The sequence below is a fragment of the Buteo buteo genome, chromosome 2 (assembly GCF_964188355.1).
Source record: "Buteo buteo chromosome 2, bButBut1.hap1.1, whole genome shotgun sequence".
NCBI classification, from domain to species: domain Eukaryota; kingdom Metazoa; phylum Chordata; class Aves; order Accipitriformes; family Accipitridae; genus Buteo; species Buteo buteo.
The window spans coordinates 56,690,523-56,712,646 of record NC_134172.1 but is presented as its reverse complement, the minus strand read 5'-3'; the positions used below and the strand labels follow the sequence as shown (position 1 = coordinate 56,712,646).

At 43.8% G+C, this 22,124-nt stretch overlaps 2 protein-coding genes across 4 annotated transcripts in view; one reads left to right on the top strand and one right to left on the bottom strand.

Moving 5' to 3' along the window:
- Positions 1-8,353, bottom strand: part of TRAK1 (trafficking kinesin protein 1) — a 138,721-nt gene extending 130,368 nt beyond the window's left edge. The window contains exon 1 of one of the 3 annotated variants that reach the window (XM_075055656.1): positions 8,205-8,353. The gene's annotated coding sequence lies outside the window, so the exon portion shown is untranslated. Of the gene's footprint in view, positions 1-7,427; positions 7,518-7,569; positions 7,789-8,204 lie in introns of those variants that run through there. The other 2 variants (XM_075055649.1, XM_075055666.1) reach the window with 2 other exon arrangements.
- An 8,357-nt stretch (positions 8,354-16,710) lies between these two features.
- ULK4 (unc-51 like kinase 4) overlaps positions 16,711-22,124 on the top strand; it is a 266,896-nt gene continuing 261,482 nt past the window's right edge. Inside the window, exons 1-2 of the mRNA XM_075055583.1 lie at positions 16,711-16,788; positions 20,880-21,028. Of these exons, the coding sequence (XP_074911684.1) occupies positions 20,891-21,028 (138 nt within the window). The 5' untranslated portion in view covers positions 16,711-16,788; positions 20,880-20,890. The remainder of the gene's footprint in view (positions 16,789-20,879; positions 21,029-22,124) is intronic.

Sequence of the window (22,124 nt, the reverse complement as noted above, 5' to 3'; positions counted from 1 at the left end):
CAGTTCCTAGACAAGTGAATGTCAAGGAGAACTCACTGTTCTGTACAGAAAAATGATAGCATAACATACATCCAATAGAATGACAGTAGAGACCACTTTGGTCTTTGGGGCAAGATTGTATTCTGCTAGGTAAGTGCGGTATCTAACCTTTCTCAGTCTTTTCATTCTAACAGCTTTGGATGTCTTGCAAAATAAGACTTCTGAGAAAGTGATTACGGAGTAAAAGTCTAGGGAACAAATACAAGAGTAATCAAAGGTTGTAAACATTTCATAAAATCAGAAGCAGTATTTTCAGTTCAGACTGCTTTATATTGCAAATTTGTGGCACTCAGGTCAGCCACAAGTCACTCGGTCAAACCATAACATCCTTACCTACCCCCCTGTCAATATTATATAACCCTCGGGAAATACAGCCATAAAGGGCTGATCTTCCTATGACCTTCACACATGCAGGTTTGCAGAACTCATTACAGGACCAAAGCCTCTAAGAAGTTAATGTTTTTGGTAAACACTGATCTCCACCCTATCTGTAAATTCCTGGAAGTGATCCTTACTGTAATATTACCACAACAAAACAGAAGTCTACCATTCCTTTCTGAAGGCAGTGCAATTTGTGACTATGGGAGAAGATCTATAAGAAGAAACCGTATTACCAGAAAGATTGATTTCCTCCTCATCACTTTACATTGATAGTGCATGCCTCCTCATAGTACGATCAGTCACAGCTGCAGAGAAATAAATTCCATTCAGGACAGGTTTAAAGGACAGTCTAAGGACTCTGACATTGCTCCAATGTCTTCCAGTTCATTTTACAGGTACCACTGGGGCAATAGGTTGCATGGATTTGAACTGCAAGGTTTCTGCTTACTGCAGAGGAGTTAACAGTGCCCCCCTTGCAAAGCATGCATCTGTGCAGTATCTGACAGTGAAACTAGGCTTTCTGGGACAGGCAATGTTGTTAGTAATACAAGCTCCACTTATGCAAACATTAAAGAGGACAGTAAGTGTAAAAGCCTCCATTTCCAACAAGCAGCAGACACTGATGTACTTTTTAAAAAATACCCCTCTCTTCAAACAAAACTGCACTTCAGTATTCTCTAGGACACCAAATTATGGCATGCAGCATCCTGACTTGCATGAAACTGGAAGTCCAATATGACATTACCAGCACTTGCCTTTAAAAAGGACAATATATGTGAACACACAAAATACAGAAGTGCATGGATTGGTTCCAACTTACAGTAGTCAACTAATCTCCTCAAAGAGGTGCACATAACTATTTCAATGTATCCACACTTTTCATTCTTCCTCTCTAGACTATAAATGTTTCCACAGTATGAACATTTTGTTAACCTTTGGTTTCTATTAAAAAATGGGACAAGTCAACTCAACATTATTTTAAACTTAATTGAAAGCTAACAATAAGCAGTTTTTCCATGTTTTGTTTGAAGCACTGTAATTATTACATAGCAGAGCAGTGGGTGGGTTCTTACGTTTTTCCTTTAATGGCTGTAAGACAGGTGGGAAACTAGATGAGAGAGGTAATCCTTCCCCTCTGCTCAGCACTGGTGAGGCCACACCGGGGGTACTGGGTCCAGTTCTGGGCCCTCCAGTACAAAAAGGAGATGGACATACTGGAGAGTCCAGCAAAGGGCCAATAATACAAAGAAGTGAGACCAGAGCATCTCTCCTATGAGGAAAGGCTGAGAGAGCTGGAACTGTTCAGCTTGGAGAAGAGAAGGCTCAGGGGAATCTTACTGATTTTACATAAATACCTGAAGGGAGGGCACATAGAGGATAGAGGCAGGCTCTTTCCAGTGGTGCCCAGTGACAGGGCCAGAGGCAAGAGGCACAAACTGAAACACAGGCAGTTCCCCCTGAACATCAGGAAACACTTTCTCACTGTGAGCGTGACCAAGCACTGGCGCAGGTTGCCCAGGGAGGTGAAGCCTCCATCCTTGGAGATGCTCAGAAGATGTCTGGACATGATCCTGGGCAGTGGACTGTAGGTGGCCCTGCTTGAGCAGGGGGGTTGGACCAGATGACCTCCAGAAATCCCTTCCAACCTCAACCAGGCTATGATCCACCAAAGTGGCACACTTTCCACAGAGCTCCTATCTTCACACAGGACATACAGTCGACTTCGTTCTTTTACAACACATTGCCTATAAAATTCTAGAACTACAAACTCTTAAGCACTTAGTATTTCTCTTCTTTGCGCGCTCTCTCTACACCAGTCATTTTCATCCTGGTGCTCACCGATTTCCTTAAAGGCTCTGCAAAAAGAAACTAAGGAAATAACTTCTACATGCTTTACTACACATTAAGACTTAAAGGTATTTGCAGACCTGCTGCAAAGTTACAAGAGATTCACAAATCAAAAGCAATAGGGAAAAAAAAATGTGACTGTCTTAATAAAATCTCTCACTTCTACTTTCCAAACCCTTCAGAACACATCATATAAGAAAAGTTTAAAAAAAAAGAAAAAAAAAAGAGAAAGAGCAGGAGCAATTTTCACATGGCTATTTCACTAGGAAAGCAACATTTAATGAAAAATACCTGGATAATTTTTCCCCAGAGTGATAACAAATACATATAGAAGTCTTAACTCAGATCCAAACACTTCAGGATGGAGCCATAAGCTCCTAGTTTTGATAATCAAACTAGATCACCCGGTTGTCCTTTCTGGTTTCATGGTCTATGAAGAAAAACATTTACCTGCTGATATCACAAAACCTAAGGAAAAAAGCTCTGCTGATTTTGTACAAGTTTTAAAGAGGGAAAACCTTTCCAAAGAAGTCTGCTAAGAACAAATAAATGAAAAAAGCAGAAGGAAAACAAGTCTTCCCCCCCCGCCCCAGGTTAGTTCATATTACTTTATAAATCTAAAATCATACTGTTTTGCACTTTAAGTTTTGAGGATTGAATTATTCACAATAGAGACTATAATTCATGGGCATCTTGCTCAGGAAAGAACACTCAGAAATGCAGACTGAACCTCAAGTTAGCAAAATAAAAATACTCAAATTTATTCTTAAGTATATTCTCATTCTGTATCATGAAGGATAACGGCTGTGTATAGCCTAAGAACATCAACCGCTCATTTCTCTCCTCTGTTCATAAAGGTGCTGAGAGTCAAGAATATTCCATAAGCACACAAATACGTAGCAGGTTATTGTCAGCCTCGGCATTAGCATCTCATCTACTAACACACAACTGGTGTTGGTTATATCAGAGCTTAGAGTGCAACAGTTTCAAAATCAGCTTATGCTCGCTGAAGACTTTCCCTCCTGACACCAAAGCCTCAGCCACTTACTCCTATTGCTTCTTTTGCCTCACTGCTAACAGCTGCTCAGCTGCCCAGAGGACAGACAATCTGATTGAAAATTAACCTTAAAAAACAGTTCTTGGCTAAGTCACAGAGTTGATTCCCAGCACCATCATACGGAAGGGGATAGAAGAGGGAATACACAGCCAGGGGGAAATTTGCTATGCTGGGCAGCAACATGGTCTTATGTGAAAACAAGCCAATAATGAAACTTTGCAAGAGCTTTTAAACCAAGCACTTCTCACATTTCCTTCCTTCTTTCTACTACCCTGACTGCTACAGTGTTCTGAACTTCTGCTATAGATGCAAGTAAATATAATAGGGCTCTAATATAAATGAATCCATCAGAATACTTAAAAAAAAAAAACAACAAAACCAAAACCAAAAAACCACAAAACCACACAAGGCAACATGACAGTTAAAGAGTAGTAGCGTCATTTGGGTTTACAGCATCTAACAGACTGCAAGGTTGGACAATCCTGTCCAGAGAAGTTATAAGACAAGGCAAAGAATCGACTCCAGTACAGTCACTAACTGATTTAACTAAAGCAAATCTGTCAACATAATTGAATCTAAGAATTATCTCTGAGCTAATCTGTTTGTGCTATCAATAAGCCTCTTAGCTGGACAACCATAAGCAGGATGACTATATAGCATGACTTTCTGCACTGAAATCAATAGGCTCCAATAGGAAGAGAAATATTGATGAATCAAAGTTCAAATAAAGGACAGTTTTAGACAAAGAATATTAGCAGTGAACTCCTGAAATTTATTTAGGAGACATCACATTATTCACTACAAAGTAAAATAAGAGTGCTTGTAAACTCAAACAGCTATCTCAGTCAAACCACAGAGTAAGCAGGAAGGCTTTGAATCCCACACCAACTGGTATCCTGAAAAGTCGACATTAACAGGAAGTTAATTCTCAAGATTTTTCTCTCTCCCACTAGCAGTGATCCCACAACTGAATCCACAAAACTGAGCCCTCCATACAAGTGCAGCTTTCCAAGGAGGCAATGGCATTGCTCTTGGAGTTTTAACAATACAAACATGACACAGAAACATACCTTCAAAGCACAGGCATTGTACATCACAAGCCAGTTTTACAGTGCCAGCATTACAAAGCTTTGTACATGAAGTGAGCTGCCTACAACTGACATGCAATAGCTGGCATTTAGTGAGTAGAAAGCATTTCTCTGACTTACTATGTTTTTATGGTAACTCTGAAAGCCACCAGTTGTAACAGTCTACCTATCAGCAATTGGTCTCTGACCAACAGGCTAAAACACAGCTCCTAATTCCATACTGTAGTTATAAGGACTTCTCATATCATACTGGTCTGTCTGTTCTTGCATTAATATGGAGGTATTGTGAAATAAGCAGCGCATAAAATCAAGTGACAGTTCTGTGGGAGTTAAAATGGAGTTATTCAAGAAGTTACACTGATGAAGTACCCGGCCTAACACTGAAGACGTATTAAGAGAAGGCACCCACTTTTGCAAACAGAACAGTCATTACTGGGGCAAGGGGAAAGGTACCTGTTTCAAAATTTGAAACAAAGAACATGCCATTTTCTGCAAACTAACAAGAAACACTCCACCAACTTTGACTTGAGTACCACTCGCAACGTACAACATCCAGACAACACAAAACAAATGATGTCCCACAAATACTACTTCCGATGCCAGCAGAAGGAGCACTAAACCACCTCAATTCTGGAAATCAAAGAAAACTATTTTAGAGACTTCAGAAAGAAATAGATTTCAAACAAACATAACTCATACACTGCCTTCCCCCTTATTATCTCCCCTCTCCCAAGGAAATTTTTAAGTAACATAGGAAATTGTTAAGAAGGAAAACACGTACAGCTTTTAGAAGGGGTAAAAGGTTTGTTTTTAACTTCTTGCCTTTCAATGTTGCGGATGCTGCCTCAACAGCACTCATTCTTTCTACTGAGCTATTAGGAAAAAAAAAGTTATCATGGATTCAGTTTACAGTCTATCACAGCAGGTACAGTGGGAAGTTTCAGCATTTTTCCTTTCCAGCATTATACAGTGACAACCGTAAGAGACAATAGTATTGATCACTTAAATCAAAAATATTTAACCTGCACTAATTTCTACAATACTCATCTCATTCTTCTATCCCAAAGAAGATGGGATAGAATATTTCAAAACTCAAAAGTAAACCCTCAGAGGACATGGAAAGGTTAGGATCAAATTAATTCTACAAAAGCATTTGGTAATCTGTTACAGGAGACAGAACATGTGAAGCAGCAAGGAGCTCAGGTGTGAGCTGCAGCAGAAAGGAACAACAGGAGTTCCAAACAGTTCCAGGCAAATATTTTCAATCTGATCCTGCTCTCTGGCACCTGCAAGTTCACTTACTCCCACCAAGTCTCACCTGCATTCCACGAACTGACAGAGTGCCAAGTTAACATCCATTAATATACACGGCAAAACTTGCAGATCACATGCTGGTACTGCTTCATTAGTCAGGACTCTGGATTAAACTAGTCAGATGCTCAGAGGCTGCAGCAACAGCTTTGTATTTCACTGAGATTTTATGCACGCACATACCAAACATGGAACACCGCATATATAAATGTACGTGCCTAACCATGTTAATGCTTCCTCAGCATACTGGTGTGCTACCCAGTGCTCTAGAACAGGCACCAAGCTCAGTTATGAACTACAAGATTTTTGTTTGGTTAGGGGTTCTTTTGCACTAGATCCAGAGGGACTCTACTTATTTCTGCTACTGTCATCCACCATGCTGTTAAATCCACTGGCAAGTGGGAGTTCATTCATGTAACTGACAGAAACTTTTGTTTTACTTCAATAGAAATTTAAATTTCAGGCACACATACAACACCTGATCTTCACTTAACTCAGTACCTCACATCAAAAGCTGAAAATTCTTGCTCTCCCTTAGGATTTTTACCCTTCTGTTTTTCCTCTCTTATAGTGATGCTCATTGAAAAACAGAGTAGTAGTGGCTATAATCATGGCTTAATACAATTTTCTTACATGCTTCTAAAATGATTTTCTTATCTGTTGTCATCACAGGTTGCTCTGGCTCAATTAAAACAGGTTATAGTGCCTCAGAGAGGGCACAGCTTTGTGAATGCTCCTTCCTCCAGGCTTCTTATGGAAGCTCCAGAAGAGCCCTACCAGGAACAACCAGATTTAAACACGGTTCAGCTCCAGTATAGTCAGAAGCCAGGGCATTACTTACAGTACATAAAACTGTGTAACACACAGCAGTAAAACACGCACATATGGCAAACTGGTCATCGTAACTGTTGTTTGGGTTGGTTTTAGCTTGTTTTTTTGCTGTTGCTTTCCTGATTGCAAAAACCATTACACCCACGATTTAATCTCAGTGGACTGAAAGGTTCAAATGAGGTTATAGATTGCAAGAGAGAAAAGTGTCCACACGGGAGACTTGTCCCGCAGACTGAGCAAGGGAGAACAAGATGCCTGGGCTCCCACCCTTTAACAGATGTTCCATTTTTTGGACATCTCCTCCTCTTCCCTAATGTTACCTAAAAATAAGCTCATCTAAACACGAAGTTCAAAATCGTCAGCTGCAAACCAAAGCAGACACCGAGAGCACAAACCTGCTAAAAACCATAATGGGAATTTTAGTCATTTTAAATAGAGGTATACCGCCAAAAGCTATCCATAATCCCTGACGCTGAAGAAACCAAGTTAGTATTTGTATGTCCCTCCCCAACGGCTAGGAAAGCGACCTCTATAAGCGGGGGTCCTTCTCACTGACAACAGCAGCAGTCTACCGGTAAATAACTCACAGGTCAAATTTGGCAAGCGATTCTTGACCTTCGGTAAACAATTACACCCAACTGCCTCTATCCTTTAAGGGGGCGGAAGGGACAAAAGAGCACAGGCAGCAAAGGCAGGGCGCTCCGCCCGCCCCCCAGCAAGGCGGCTGTGAAGGTCGCCCCGTTGCCACAGGGCTGGGGGGGCCCCGAGGAGGAAGAGGAGGAGGAGCCGCTCCACCTTGCTCAGCCAGCCGTTTCGCTCCTCCGGCGAACGACGCAGGCTCCCCCCTCTCCCCCCCGCCCCCGCCCGCTCACCTGAGGACGAGCTGGGGGCAAAGGCAGCCACGCCGGTGCGTGTGTGTGCGTCCCCCGTCGTCCCCCCCTCCCCCGGCCGCCGAACCGTTAGACGCCAAAGGGGCACCTCTGCCCTCCTCCCCGCCCCGCCCCGCGCACTCACCCCGCGCCGGGGCCCCCGGGCGCGCGCGCCGCCAACGGCAGCGGGGAGCGGGCGGCGGCGCCGCCCCCGCGGGCCGGGGGAGCCTCGCTGCCGGCGGCGGCCACCTCCGGGCCGCTTCTTCCCTCACGGCTCGCCCTCGGCCCCCGCCGCCGAGAGGCCGCGGCGTGCGGAGCGGAGCGGCGGCTGCTGCTGCTGCTGCGGCCGGCTGGCTGCTGCTTCTCCCTCCTCCTGCCAGCGCCTCATGTGCCCTCCTCTCGCTCTCAAACGGCGTCCGGGGAAGCGCTGCAAACCCTTCCCGCCGGGCGGCAGCGCACGTGGGGCGGCTGCCGGACGCTCTCCTCCGCCGCGGGCTTCCTCCCCTCGCCTTCACCCCACCGCCGGGCCGGACCCCGCGGCCTTCTCGGGAGGCGGGGCGGACACCCAGGGGGCTGCGGCGCCGGCCACCTCGGAGGCAGCTGGCTCAGTAGTCGCAGCGCTCCCCCCCGCCCCGGCGGCCATTACCTCATGGCCCAGCCCTGCCGCGGAGGAGGGGCCGCGTGTCGCCCAGCAACCGGCCCCCTGCCGCGGCCCGGGCCGGCGGGACGGGATGCCCTGCGTTGAGCTGCGCTGCCTGCCGCCGGGCGAAAGTAACTCACCGCTGCTTCGGCCAGAGCTGGCCGGGCTGCCCGCGGCCAAACGCCTCCCCGCCGGCCTTCGGCACTGTGGCTGCGGGGGGTCCTCTTCGCAGAGCAGCCGGGGCGAGGGGTGTCGGGGCTCCCGACAGGGCCGTCTCCCACAGGAGACCAGCGGGCGGCTCCCCGGCTTGGGGAAGGTGTAGCTGGGTCGGTAGCGGCTACGCGAAGCGACCCGGGCCGGTTTGGGAGGCGCGGAGGGACCGACGGCGGTGCGGTGAGGGCCTCGCCGGGCGGCAAGGACCGGTCTGCCCGCCTCTTTCCTCCCCCCGGCCCCCCGCCGGCGGGGAGGGCTGGCGCGGCGCAGCACGGCTCAGCTGCCGGCCGTGTAGCCCGGGAAGGGGGCTGCGGTTTTGCCTACGGCCACCTTGGCCGTCTGGCTTTTGAATGACCTGGGCTGGTACAGCCAGTTAACTGCCGCGGCGACCTGTTCCTCACGGGTTCGTCACGGCGAATGCGAGAGCTCTGCCTGCCTGAGCCGGGCAAAAAGGCTTGAACAAAACCCTGGCCGAGCACCCAGCCAGGCTGCAGGGACGCTGGTGGACAGATGAACGGATGCGGGAATAGGAGAGAGGGTCGTGGTGAAAGTTGGGACGTTCAAAATACGTGTTTCTTCAAGTTTGGGGCAGGAACGAAGGAGAGGAATCTTGGAGAGGGAAGTTGCACTATGCAAGATATATTAGACACCACAAAATCCCCAAACAGAAAGATTTATTATTAATGTCCCACCTACAGAGAAAAGCTTCAGTCTGGGTTCTTAATTAAAAAAAAAAAAATCCAGAGGAACTCACAACTTCTTATTTCTGCAGCTCACAGAACTATTTGTTGCAGGAGGGTTTGATTGTTCACCGGCAAGGAAAGAACAGAATTGTGTCCAAGGTTACAGCTGGTGAGACAAAGAAAAAAATTGTAGCCATGCTGGTGACAGGATTCTGGAAGCGTGGGGTGTGTGTTAACCTCGAGCGAGTGCAAATGGATTTGGGGTTTGACCCTGAATAACCCATAAAAAGAGATGATCCAACCCTTCACAGATGCAAACAAAGAGAATCTCAATGGGGATGTGTTGGGGTGATAGGGAGGAGAAAGGTTACAGGACAGCAGAGGATTCACAGGCGCCTGCTGAACAGGCGTGTCTCTAAAGCAGATTCCCTGGAAGTGACAAAGGGTGCAGTTAGATGGGGCATGTGAGTCAACCTGAAAGCTTGCTGCTGCCAAAAGGAGCAGGCTGCTCTCCCCACTTCAGAGGAGCCAGGCACGCCTGGGTTTCCCAAGGACTGGCTCTCCTGCTTAGGATTCCTCAGTGAGTGGCTCAGTTTACTAACCCAATGCAGAACTAATTATATTTTTCTTCTTGTCAGTTTTCTGCCAGATTAGGGAACTGAGTAGATTCACTCCAAGGTCATAAAAGTATCAGGAATGAGCACACAGGAAGAGTTGAGACCATTCATCTGGGAGGAACAGGACCATCCCTTTGGTAAATCATCTTGGTAGTCTCATCTAACTTTTCCCTAAAATCAAAACTTCATGTTACTGCTAGGAAGTCTAACACCTAGGTATCATTAAAAAGGTTGGTCCCTTCCACTTCTCACCCTCAGCTGAGTCCTCCCATTGCTTCCTTTGTGCCCAGTCTTGTATACGTGTGACCCCAGGGTTAGCCAGTGAGCAAGCTAAATCAGGAGACTTTAAAAAAGGATAGTTTTCTGATTAATTCCTGAGACAGCTAACAGTGGAGTCAGATGAGTGACAGAGCTTGCACAAGAGAGGGAACAAGCCTGTGCAATTGCAAACAAGGGACAGAGCCTTTCAGCAGCAGCTGGACACTTGTTATAATGTGTAACATAAGCCCAAGACAGCAGTGAGGAGGAAGGGTCTGTACAGTGAAGGAGAAGTAGTTTTGAGGAACAGAGTTTGCTCTGTGCTTTACAGAATGTCAATAAGAAGCAAGAAAAAAAGCAAAGATAGGCTGGTAAGGGATAAAAAAAAAAAAAAAGAGCTTTCAGTTCCACAAAAACAGAGGAAGACACACAACAGAGGCATCTTGGAATCAGAGCCCAGGAAAAAAATCCAATGCTGAAAAAAACAGAAGGCAGAAATTGTCTGCAGGCAGAAGGAAAACCAAGAAGTAGAAACATGAAGATCCACACCAACAACAGAGAGAAACAAGTCTACATGATTGGAGGCTTCTTGTTGAGAAGATCCAATTGACCCGTCACATCTGTGAGGAACAAGGATTTGAGATGTACTGCTGAGACTGAAAAGAGTCTTGTTAGAGTGAGCAGAAGTCCTTCACAGTGGGACAAATGGCAACAACATGCACTATTTATACACAAACACTGTGTAGGAGTACATCAGGGGAGAGAACTTGGGGTGACGGGATTGCCAGCCCCTCACATGCAAAATGCGTGTCTGTACGCTGATCATGGGATACGGTAGCAGTTGTTTGGTGGTTGCTGCACCAAATTCTCCTTAAGATTTTTTGTTGCATGGTGCTATAGTGCACATAAGCATACTCCGTTGCATTCTTACCGCCATCTCAAGTCATCCACCTCACAATTCCAAAGCTGGCCATTGACACAGTAACCAGATACTAGATTTCTCTGCTCTCTTTCTGTTTTCATTATCCTCTCTATTTCCTCTCTCTTCTTGATTATCACATGATATTTATCACATTAATTCTCAATTTTCCTTCCTTGATTACATTTCTAAGAAGAGACTTTTTATTTCCACACTGCTAAACTAGAAGACTTCTCAAATACAGTTTTCAGTGAGCGTGCTCTTGTTTTTCTTGCATGTTCCTCACTTGCTGTCTCTAGAACTTCTCTTACAGTCCCTGTGAAACAACCAAAGAATACAATATTGCTTTAAAAGCATTTGAAACCAGTTTCAGAAATCTCTGGTTAGTTTGCCAGCTGAAGATCCCAACTGCAGCTCTGATCGTAAAGTAGATGATTTTAATCTCAGAGAACAAGCTCATTCCAACAGGCAGGAACAAATGAACTGAGGGGAAAAAAAAAACCAAACCACTAAAACATATCCCACAAATGTGTTTCTGCCTAAGCTGTGCTGTGGATTTAAGAAGAAAGGAGTTGAGGTGCTTCCTCTTTTTGTTCTTCCTGCTGGTGCCTGGTGCTACTGGCCCCATTTCTCACACTTTTATATCAGCATGGACTAATTAATGCTGTAAGTCCTCTAAAAAGATCTATGAAGTGTCTGCATAATGCTGCCTGTACACCATCTTTTCTTGTTTAAATGGTGTTTTTTTGTAAAGCTATCATTGCTTTTACTTGAATATTAAAACACATAAATTCTTGCAAGTTGTCTGCCTGAGCATGTGAAAACTAAGCATGTGAGTACTTTTGATGGATTTTTTTCTGGTTTTGTGCAGGTTTTTTGTTTCATTTTTGTTTTACAACAAGGTATGCAATGCTGCCTTTGCTGGAAGAATCAAATCAGCAGAAAAGCTTTTCTTCTTCAGAGCTCTATGCTCCCTTCAGCTAGCATCAGCCAGCAGCAATGCTTTCTCCTTCTTCAACTGCTTCTCTACTGGAAATTTCTTTCCCGTAAAGGGGCAGCTTCTTTCAGGAGCAATACCAGCTTATGGCATTGGTCTGAAGTGTTACTGCGACTGTGACCTAAGCAGAGCAGACGCACGTAATTTTAAAAAGAACACAAGGAAAATGAGAGGCTAAATCAAAAAAGTGAAAGTTTATGGACAAACTAAAGCATAAACACAAGCAGAGGAGAAAATAAAACGAAGATAAAAAGGTCTTAAGGAGAAAACTCATTAAAAACGTCCTGCATAAAGGATCATATATCATAATTATGGCAAAAGAAAGCATTATTCCAGAGCTTACAGTCTGAAAACACATGAAGAAAGGAAACAGTGACTCAGAGGATGGGGTTTTGCACATATTTGACATTAATGAAATGGAAGTTGGAATAAATAGTTTGTAAAGCTCAGATTAGCATTAGAAGTGAAGACAAGTACACAAACAAAAAGGAAATTAAATGCAAGATAGTGGGCTAATGATAAATGTGCTAGGCATGCATTTTGCAAGACAAGGAAAAAAAAGTGCAATCAAGCAAAGCCAAATGAAAGTAACACTGTGGAATGATGATAATGCCTTCAAGACATTGTGAATTCTAATCAGGATGCAAAGGATACCCTGAGTATACAGGCTGAATCTTCAGAATATGCAACATAAAAGCCATTGCTTTCTGCTGAAACAGTGAATCTGTATACTCAATAACAAAGCATTTGACTCTTGTGTGAGTCCAAACTGCTGAATGTGTTTGAAGAAAATGGGATCTCCTCCCAACATGTTATACCTAGAACAGATGAAAATAATTCAACCAGTACAGCATCTGCTTTACACATGTTCTATTACATTAGACTAAGGAATAGTCTGAACACTGAAATATGCAGAAAAAGAAAGCATCACTAATAATTTTACATGATCTCAAAATTACATAAGCAGCATGATAGTCACTGAAAAAGCAAGATTTTGACAAGGGCCTATTCAGCCTTCCTGCATAAGCAAGGTGGTCATCTCATCATATTCTGGAAGCCAGCAGGTAGGCTTAGGTGTTGAGAACACTGTTAGTTGTGAACCTTGCAGCAGAAGAGTATCAGCTCTGCCCAGCCAGGCTCATAAATCAGTATCAGAGCTGACGATACTCAGGAATGTGGTATGAGGAATGCCTGGCAGAAACTGTGGTATTCCGTAACAATTAACCCCATCTCATTAGCAGATAAAAATCAATACAAACAAACAAACAAACAAACAAAAGAGGAAGTTGGTTTTTACTTCAGTATCATTTACAGAACAGTTGCTGACTTCCCGAGGAAACCCAGTGATTTTGGGAAGGTAAAAGTAGCTGTTAATATGCCAACCTTGAAAGGTATTAACTCAGAGAGTATTAAAATTTGCAGAGTATCTTACCACATCTCTTTCAAACCTTAGACATATGCAAAGCATTGAGACCATAATGGAGGAAGAGGCAATACAAGCATGCTATACATGCAGTACTGGTGACCTTACAAGTTGATCCAGTGAAGTGAGATTTAGAGCCCTGTTCCTGTAAAAGAAACCACTAGTAGTTTTTGCCTCACCGGTGAAACAAACACATTGGCAAGGACTACTTTGCAATAGCGTTTCTGCAGTGAAAAGGTCAACTCTATGATTGAGAAAACAAATTTCCAAACAGAAGAATCCCAGAAGCTACCAAAGAATTTGAAAAATCATTGCTACTCCCAAATAGCAGCAGCATATGATACTGAAACTGTAACACTTGAATTTATTTAATGACTTTGAGAAGGATGAGTGAATACAGCCTTGTACCAGAAAAACAAGGTGACTAAATCATGAGAACCTGAGTGTTACCACAGAAATGCAAAAATAAAGAAAAACACACAAAGTTTCACTCAAACAGCGAAAGTATGTGCTAGTTTCAAGAGGATGTTGGAAAAGAATCTGAGAATAAAAAGCACAAGATAAAGATGTGCTTATGTTCATCATTCTTCCAAAATGGTCAAAGACCACAAAAGTGGCCCTGTGTACTTCCCAGGAATGACAGAAATGTCAAGGCAAATGGAACATAAAAATATTACATATGAGCAACTGAATCATCATACCGAGGAGGCTGAGAATAGAAAGTCTCTTGAGAATGGGGTCAGTCTGGAATAGAAAGAAGTATCATGTACTAGCAAGATGGGATGAAGCATGAGTAATCGTGATAGCTGGGAGAAAACCTAGTACATGTGGCACAATAAAACAGAAGTGTATAGCATCTTCAACAGGCATTAGAGCAAACTAAAGAACAGATCTTACCAAAGGAAAACAAAACATGGAAACATACCTTAAAATTACAGGCTATTTGTCAGACCTTTGGGAACCAGGCAAAATGTCAGAGGCTTCTGTAGTACCCATTGAGGGTAGAGCAGCGAAGTATTTAAGCATTCCTGAGCTATGTGGTTTCAATCACAAGATCTCAGTTTACCTCAAATTAGACCATATATTTATTTGAGAACAAGAACTTGATTACATCTGACCATCCCATATAACAGCTAGGCAAAGAGCAAGGCTGAGTTTGCTGTAGAGATTGCTAAAAGAATTGAAATGGTGCAAACAGCAGAGAGAATATTTTGCACTCCGTTCTTGAATGTTGAAAATATTCCCAGAGAAAAGTTTACTGCAGTTTAGTACAATGCTTGAATTCATGTTTGGTAACAGACTAAAGGAGTAACAGACTAAAACAGTAAGAAAAAGGTCAAAGATAAGAGTCTTATAATTACAGACCTGATCTGTATTTGTATTTAGATTATTTCTTCAAGATAACTCTGGTATTGGAAGCAAGTGACATGTTTGAAGAGAGAATTCCTGATTCTTACACTGAATCAAAGCGAAAATTCCCCATCTGGAGTATATTGAAATTGTGCACCCAGTTGATAAGAAAGATACAGACATGTAATGAAGTGTGTATCGACAATAAAAAAGTGCTATGGTTCCTAACTAAGAGGTATTGGAAAAACGAGAGGTATAAGTCAACATGTCTCCCTGTGTCTGCCTTTAATTACACTGAAATTCTTCATTGTGGAGACATTTAATTTGAAAAGCTATGAATCTCTGGTTTGTTTGTTACTACAGCATTTTTCTGTATCTCTCTCTCTGTACTTTGTAATGCTTTTGCCACTATTATATGAAGATTTAAACAGACTTTGTTAATGTTAAAGTTCATACCATCTCACTCCCCCAGAATGGGATATTTACTCCCCTTTGCATAAAAACAATCCCTAACTTGGACTAATTTAACAGAAAGCTGTACATAGGACAAAACACCAGAAATTTGGAAGCAAAGGCAGTAACTTGATAGTTATTGTGGCTTAGTTGTGTCCTCTTGGAGAGGGACAATGAAATTAAGTCACTTTTCTAAGATCTGTGATCGAACTGCTGTCAGGACTGGTCTGCAATTGAGCTAATATTCTATTCCTTCTTCTTTATATCGGTCACCCTCATCAAAGCCAAAGACAAAATACATGGTTTTCTAAAATCTAAATAAATCGCTCTTCAAGACATACTTTTCTTATGCTTACTAAAAGAAACTAGGTGATGTCTACTTACGTATTTGGTTTATTTATATCTAGGCAACTACTCATTTACATTAAAAGAAAAGGAAAAATTATTTTGCTTGTGCAGCTTCAAAGCTGAAGATTCATTGGTAATGACAGATCAACTCTGCAATTGCTGAAAACTTATGCTGCAAAATGGGATGGGATCTGAACTTGATCAGAAGTGAGCAATTTTGCCAGGCATATGCACCCGATATTTTTCGGCACTTAGGAGTCCAGTCAATTCTATGTGGATATCCAATAAACCAGCAAAAATTATACCTGTGTGCAGCACGGGCATCTTACCAGTTTTGTAGACTCTCTACCAAACCCCACAACGGCTGAACTGTGACAAAATGTTTGGCAAGCTGTGTAACTAATGAAGCTTTTTTTCCTCCAGAACTGTGCTTTGTGTCTACAGCCTCTGCTGCCTGAGAAGGTATGAAACAAAAATGAAAGCTGACACCTTTCTAACATCCCTCTCCCAAATAGGGACTTTTTTTTTCCCCTCCCTTTTTTCAGTATTAGGGGGTGTTTAAATTCAGACTGAAATCTTTCCTACAGTGGGGGTAAAAAACCTGAAGCTGTTATCATACAGCCTAAAGAAATATGGAATCCTTCCTATTAAGTGTACTACTTCTTTTATCAGATCCAGTTGAAATGGATCAACGGGTTCAAAACTGTTAGGGAGTCAAGATGAAGGTGGAACAACTGACAAAACATAATTCTTTACAACTTTCTCTAGAAAGACAGACCAAATCTTGTTAAATGTTTTGTCATGCAAGAGAAAAGGATACTTATTTGACATTTTCAAGGGCCTTAGAAAAACAAAACCAGCCGAACAAAAAAAACCAAAACCAGACCACCCTAGAATGAAAAATAAAGTGAAAACTCCAGTGCTAAAAATGGAAAACACTTGTTTCAAGAGCTAATTTTTGTCGTAACAAAGTGCCCCTCAATTAGGCATTTACAAATCACTGTTAACGGGACTGACAACAGCTACCTGCTGTTTTGACCTACAGAGGCTTAATTAAAAAGCCCCAACAACCCAGCTCGAAGCGGCGGGCGCTGCTGGAGCCCGCTCGGGGCGCTAGCCTACCCTCAGCAAGGCCCGAGCCCCAGGGGCCATTATGGCCACCGCGCCAAGGCCTCCCCCACTGTTAGCCCGGCACTGACGATTGCCTGGCAACCGGGCGCCTGCGCCCCTGACGCCCCGCCCTCTCCGGCACGTGCTGCCCTCTCCCCGCCCCCTTCCCCAGGGAGGCACCGCCCCCTTCCCGGAGCGACCGCCCCGCCCCTCCCGCAGCATCCGGGAACTGCACTCCGGCCGAGGCACCCGCTCTGACGTTGGCGCCTCCTGGACCAATGGCGACTCTGCTCTCTTTCCGGCGTCTGGCTCCGTCTCCTGGATACGGGCGCGCGGTGGCGACCATCCGAGCAGTGCGTGAGGGGGAGAGGGGACGGACGCGGGTGGCACCGGGCCGTGTGTTCTTGCTAGAGGAAGGGAGGAAAAATCCCAGTTCCCGGAGTTACTCTGACTGTTGTGCCGCTATCGCTCCCGCTGGCTGTATTTTGTGGCGTGCAGGGACGACTTTCCCGTTGGGACACTTCCATCCCTCCCCCTCCTTCCCGTAGGGGTATGGGAGACTCCGGCCGGGGGCGGGGCTCCGCCGATTTCGGTTGATGGCGGCGCCGGGGCGATAGTAACGCTGCGTCTTTGTCCACCCACCCACCCCCTCCCCCCCCCGCCTCACAGGTACGGCTGTTGCTTCCCATCCGTTCCCCCCTCTCCCCGCGGACGGCCGTTAGCGGGGCGTGCACGTGCCTAACGGCTCCCGGCGGCGCGCGAGACGGGCTCCCCCGCCCCCTATGTGGGGGGCGCGCGCAGGCGCAAGCCGTCGCCCCTTCACCGTCCTCCGGCTCCCGCCCTGGTCACTCACCCGCGGCCATAGTCTGTCCCTAGGTCTGAGGGGAGCCTCGAACGAAGGTCTCCTGGGGGGCGGGAGACTAGGCCGGGGAATGGGCTTCCTCATGGCACCCTTACCTCTGCTGCAGGTGGGCCGGGAGGCGGCTGTGTCCCAGGGGTTGTGGTGCAGAGCCCTCGGGCCTGCCGAGCTGCCTGCTCTTGACAGAGTTTTGACGGCAGGAGGTCTCAGGTCGTGCAGGTGCTGCTCGTTTCAGAGTGTTTTTGGCCATTCTTTCACCAAGAGAGGGAACCATATCTCCTTGGTGTCCTGGTCCTGCATCCTGCCCAGAGCAAATGCCGTTTCCTCGGTAACTGGAGTCTGCTGCTTTGGGTGCTTCCATCGTTGCAGGTGGTAGTGTGGCAGGCTTACATCTTGCCTTGAGATACTTCTTTTCACTTCTTGTGTCGCTTTATTTGACCTCTTTGTACTTTATGTCAAAACTAATGAATGTATTCTAGCTGTTGAAAGTCTGTCTCGTGTCATGCTCCATTGGTTTGCATACCAAAATCATGGCATAGCTGTTACTCTTGAGGTTCAGGGATACAAGACTAGATGCTTCTCTTTTCCCTGTAGCCTCTTGCAGAGCAGCTAATGGAGACCATATTTGCAAGTACTGCCAGTCATGAGGTAGCAATGAAGGCTTCCCTTTCCCCTGACTATGACTACTCTGTCCCAGTGTGCATTTGTGTGTCATTGGTTTTGCTTTTGACAGATAACCAGATATTTCTGTACTTGTCATTGAGCCTGGCCTACATTTGTATGGTTTGTTGCATGAGTGGATGATAATGCCTTTCATATGACCAACATAAAGGTATTTTCCATCTCTCTAATGTGTGTATGTTTCAGTCTTGTGATGAGGTGCACATGTCAGGTTTGAAGTATTCTTGGGAAAGAAGTACAGAAAAGGGGCTGTGGTTGTGTAAATTTTGGGGGTGGGCTGTAGATTGGCCATTTCTTTTGCTGGATACATTTCTATAGCATTGCTGTTCTGGAATCTTTGTGTAGTAGGGGAGGACATTATGAGTTTTTTGGTTGTTTTTTTTTTTTAAGCTGTTGTCCTGGTTTCAGCTGGGATAGAGTTAATTGTCTTCCTAGTAGCTGGTATAGTGCTATGTTTTTGAGTTTGGTATGAGAAGAATGTTGATAACACACTGATGTTTTCAGTTGTTGCTAAGTAGTGTTTAGACTAAGTCAAGGATTTTTCAGCTTCTTGTGCCCAGCCAGCAAGAAGGCTGGAGGGGGACAAGAAATTGGGAGGGGACACAGCCAGGACAGCTGACCCAAAGTGGCCAGCTGGGTATTCCATACCATGTGACGTCATGTCTGGTATATAAACTGGGGGGAGTGGGGAGATCACTGCTCGGGGACTAACTGGGTGTAGGTTGGTGGGTGGTGAGCAATTGCATTGTGCGTCACTTGCATATTCCAATCCTTTTATTATTACTTTTGTCATTGTGTTAGTGTTACCATCATCATTATTAGTTTCTCCTTTTCTGTTCTATTAAACTGTTCTTATCTCAACCCATGAGTTTTACTTTTTTTCCCGGATTGTCTCCCCCATCCCACTGGGTAGGGAGGAAGTGCTTGAGTGGCTGTGTGGTGCTTAGTTGCTGGCTGGGGTTAAACCATGACAGCTGTCCAGAAAAAGAACATAAGGAATGGTGTGATCTGCATGAATCAGAAAAGAGAGCTAAGGAAATGGAGACCCGCATCTTGTTTTGATGCTATATCTTTGTGTCTTATTTTGGGGTGTTTGGCACACTGATAATTGTATAATTACCTTGTTCTCATAGACAACTGTAGAAAAAAAGCCTTCCTATGTTATATTGGCCATACCTAGCTGTTTGCTTAGTGCTAGATAAAATCAAACTAACTTACAGTATTAATCTGAAAGCTTTTGAATTGTGATGGTGAGATTCTTTCTTCTTTTGAGGAGAAAATGTCTGTCTTGGGTAACTATCTTCGGTAAAGGAAATTCTGGAATCATGAAGTTCCTAGACATGTTGTAATTTCCGGATCATCTGGGCACCTGGCTGGTGTTCTGGCAAGAACCAGTATTTTAGTGACAGGCATTTTGTTGTCTGGTGCTGCCCAATGCTTTGTTGTATTTTCATTTGAAGTCTGGTCTGAAAATGTAGGGATTCCCTGGTCTTCATTTCAGTCTTTGATTTGTCACTCAGGGAGCTTTGTGTCTCATGAAAGAGTTAAAGTGAAATTGAGTTTGTGGTTTGTAATCAGGCATTTGACAGCTATGCTACTTAAGCAGCCCTTCCTCTCCATCCTTGCTTATCATTCCTATTGCTGCACTACCCTCTCCAGTATGCTGCTTTTCTGTGGTTTTAGGATAACTACATTGGGAACTGGTCTTGTTGAAGAAAAAACAGCAGTTTTATAAATGAAATTGAATAAGTCATGTAGACTTCAGAAAGAGCAACTCCAAATGTCTTAGAACTAATTAAATTGGAAGAACTGGGCATTGAATGTGAAGCTGTCCTGAAGCTGGAAGAACTTATTACAAGGTGGTCACTGAGGACTAGTTAGCAGTGTACCCTGTTTCGGAATATGCTGGTATTGGGATTCTGTGTGTCTCTCCTTAACCCAGTGGAATAGCCGAGGAGCTGGATGGAAAGCTGATGCAGAACTCGTATTATAGTTGCTTCAATGTTTTGCTATCAGTTCTCCCATTGCTCCAAGATTCTCAGAGAAAATAATTATGGAACAAAAGAATCAAACAGACTTTTATGAAAAGCATTTAACTATTTAAATATACAAATGCCACTCGCTGGTTTTGCAACAAATAGCAAATATTTCATTTGTTTCAGTACGTAAATTAAAGCATATAGAATTCTTGAGACGAAAATGATAGTTACAAATATAAATTGAATTCTTGTGGAACTGCCTGGCGCCCACAATGCAACATTTGCCAATGAATTTACACAGCTTTTATCTGCAAGGAATTGCTTCTATCCACGAAGAACTAACACTGAGTCCTATAGCTGGTAGAGCTACATTCAGCTTAGCATTGGTAGGAATGCTAATATTCACAGAGTCCTGTGTTTTTCAGTTACATTGATTAAATCAGTTATTTGACAGGTTTAAATTACATTGTGAAATGTTGCAGGGACATATTTGCCTGAAGTGCCCTTGGGTAGAAATGGCAATCTTATTTGGCAAGGCTTTCAGTATAGAATATTTTCATTTGGACAGCAGTTTTATGTAGGACATGCAATTTTAAGTTTGGTAGTTTGATTATTCACAGATAAAATATTTAGAATTTGTAGCCACTGGCCCACCTGTAACTTTTTGAATGTGTTAAGAGCTTTGGAAGTGGAAAATTCTATCACCTGTTCAAAATTTTAATCACATTTCATGAGAGGAGGCCTTCTGTAAAGTAATTATGTCTGATCTTTCTGGAAGTAGATAATCCCTGTTTTTGAGAATTGGGAGGGTAAATACTATATGTCAATACTATTAAATTTGAATGCTTCCCCATCCTCCTCGTTTCTTTAAAGGTTTATTTGTTTACAAGACTAATACCATGTTTCTGATCCATTGCCTGTAAAGCATCCTTAAGTATGGAGAACTTCATTCTGTATGAGGAGATTGGAAGAGGAAGTAAGACAGTTGTTTATAAAGGACGAAGAAAGGGGACAATTAATTTTGTTGCCGTTCTTTGCACTGATAAATGCAAAAGAGCTGAAATAACAAACTGGGTAAGTAATGTTTTTTTCCTGCTAAATCTGGGAAAAGATACAGCTTACAAAATCCTTGTAGCACAGGTAATATAAAAGAAAAATACCATGTGCTTCTTTAGATGGAGTTTGTCACCATTTAGATCAGCTTCTTAAGATTTTAAATTCTTATACTTTAAATAGAGTCTTATTTTAATGTATTTATTTCTTCATCTGATTTTATTGTTGTTTAAATCACATGCATAAACCCATGTTTACAGTCTTACTGCTTTTATGATGTTTCAGAGAACTTGCAAAAACAGTTACTTCCATGTCATGGTTTGCTTTATTTTTTTATTAGTTCTGCAAATTCAGTGGTAGTCATATCTTCCAGTAAATAATCAATTAATTACTTACCAAGGAAAAATATTTTTTATGAAAGAATAGCATTTAAGGTAAATCAATTCTGGTTTGTAAAACCTTGGCAAAGTTTTAAACATATAATACCTGCCAGAATAGAAGCTGTAACTGATACAGTTAGACACTTCAAATATTTTATTTTTCTGGTACATAGATTTTGTTTATATAGTGGGATGACCCTGGCTGGACACCAGGTGCCCACCTAGCTGCTCTATCACTCCCCCCTCTTCAACTGGACAGAGGAGAGAAAATATAACAAAAGGCTTGTGGGTCGAGATAAAGACAGGGAGATATTACTCGCCAATTACCGACTCGGGGAAATTAATTTAATTTGTTGCCAATCAAATCAGAGTAGGGTAATGAGAAGTAAACCCATATCTTAAAACACCTTCCCCCCACCCCTCCCTTCTTCCTGGCTTAACTTTACTCCTGATTTTCAACACCTACTCCCCTCAGCAGCACAGGGGGATGGGGATTGGGGTCAGTTCATCACACCTTGTCTCTGCCGCTCCTTCCTCCTCAGGGGGAGGACTCCTCACCCTTCCCCTGCTCCAATGTGGGGTCCCTTCCATGGGAGACAGTCCTTCACAAACTTCTCTGTGAGTTCTTCCCACAGGCTGCAGTTCTTCATGAACTGCTCCAGCATGGGTTCCTTCCATGGGGTGTGGTCCTTCAGGCACAAAGTGCTCCAGTGTGGGTCCCCCACAGGGCCACAGGT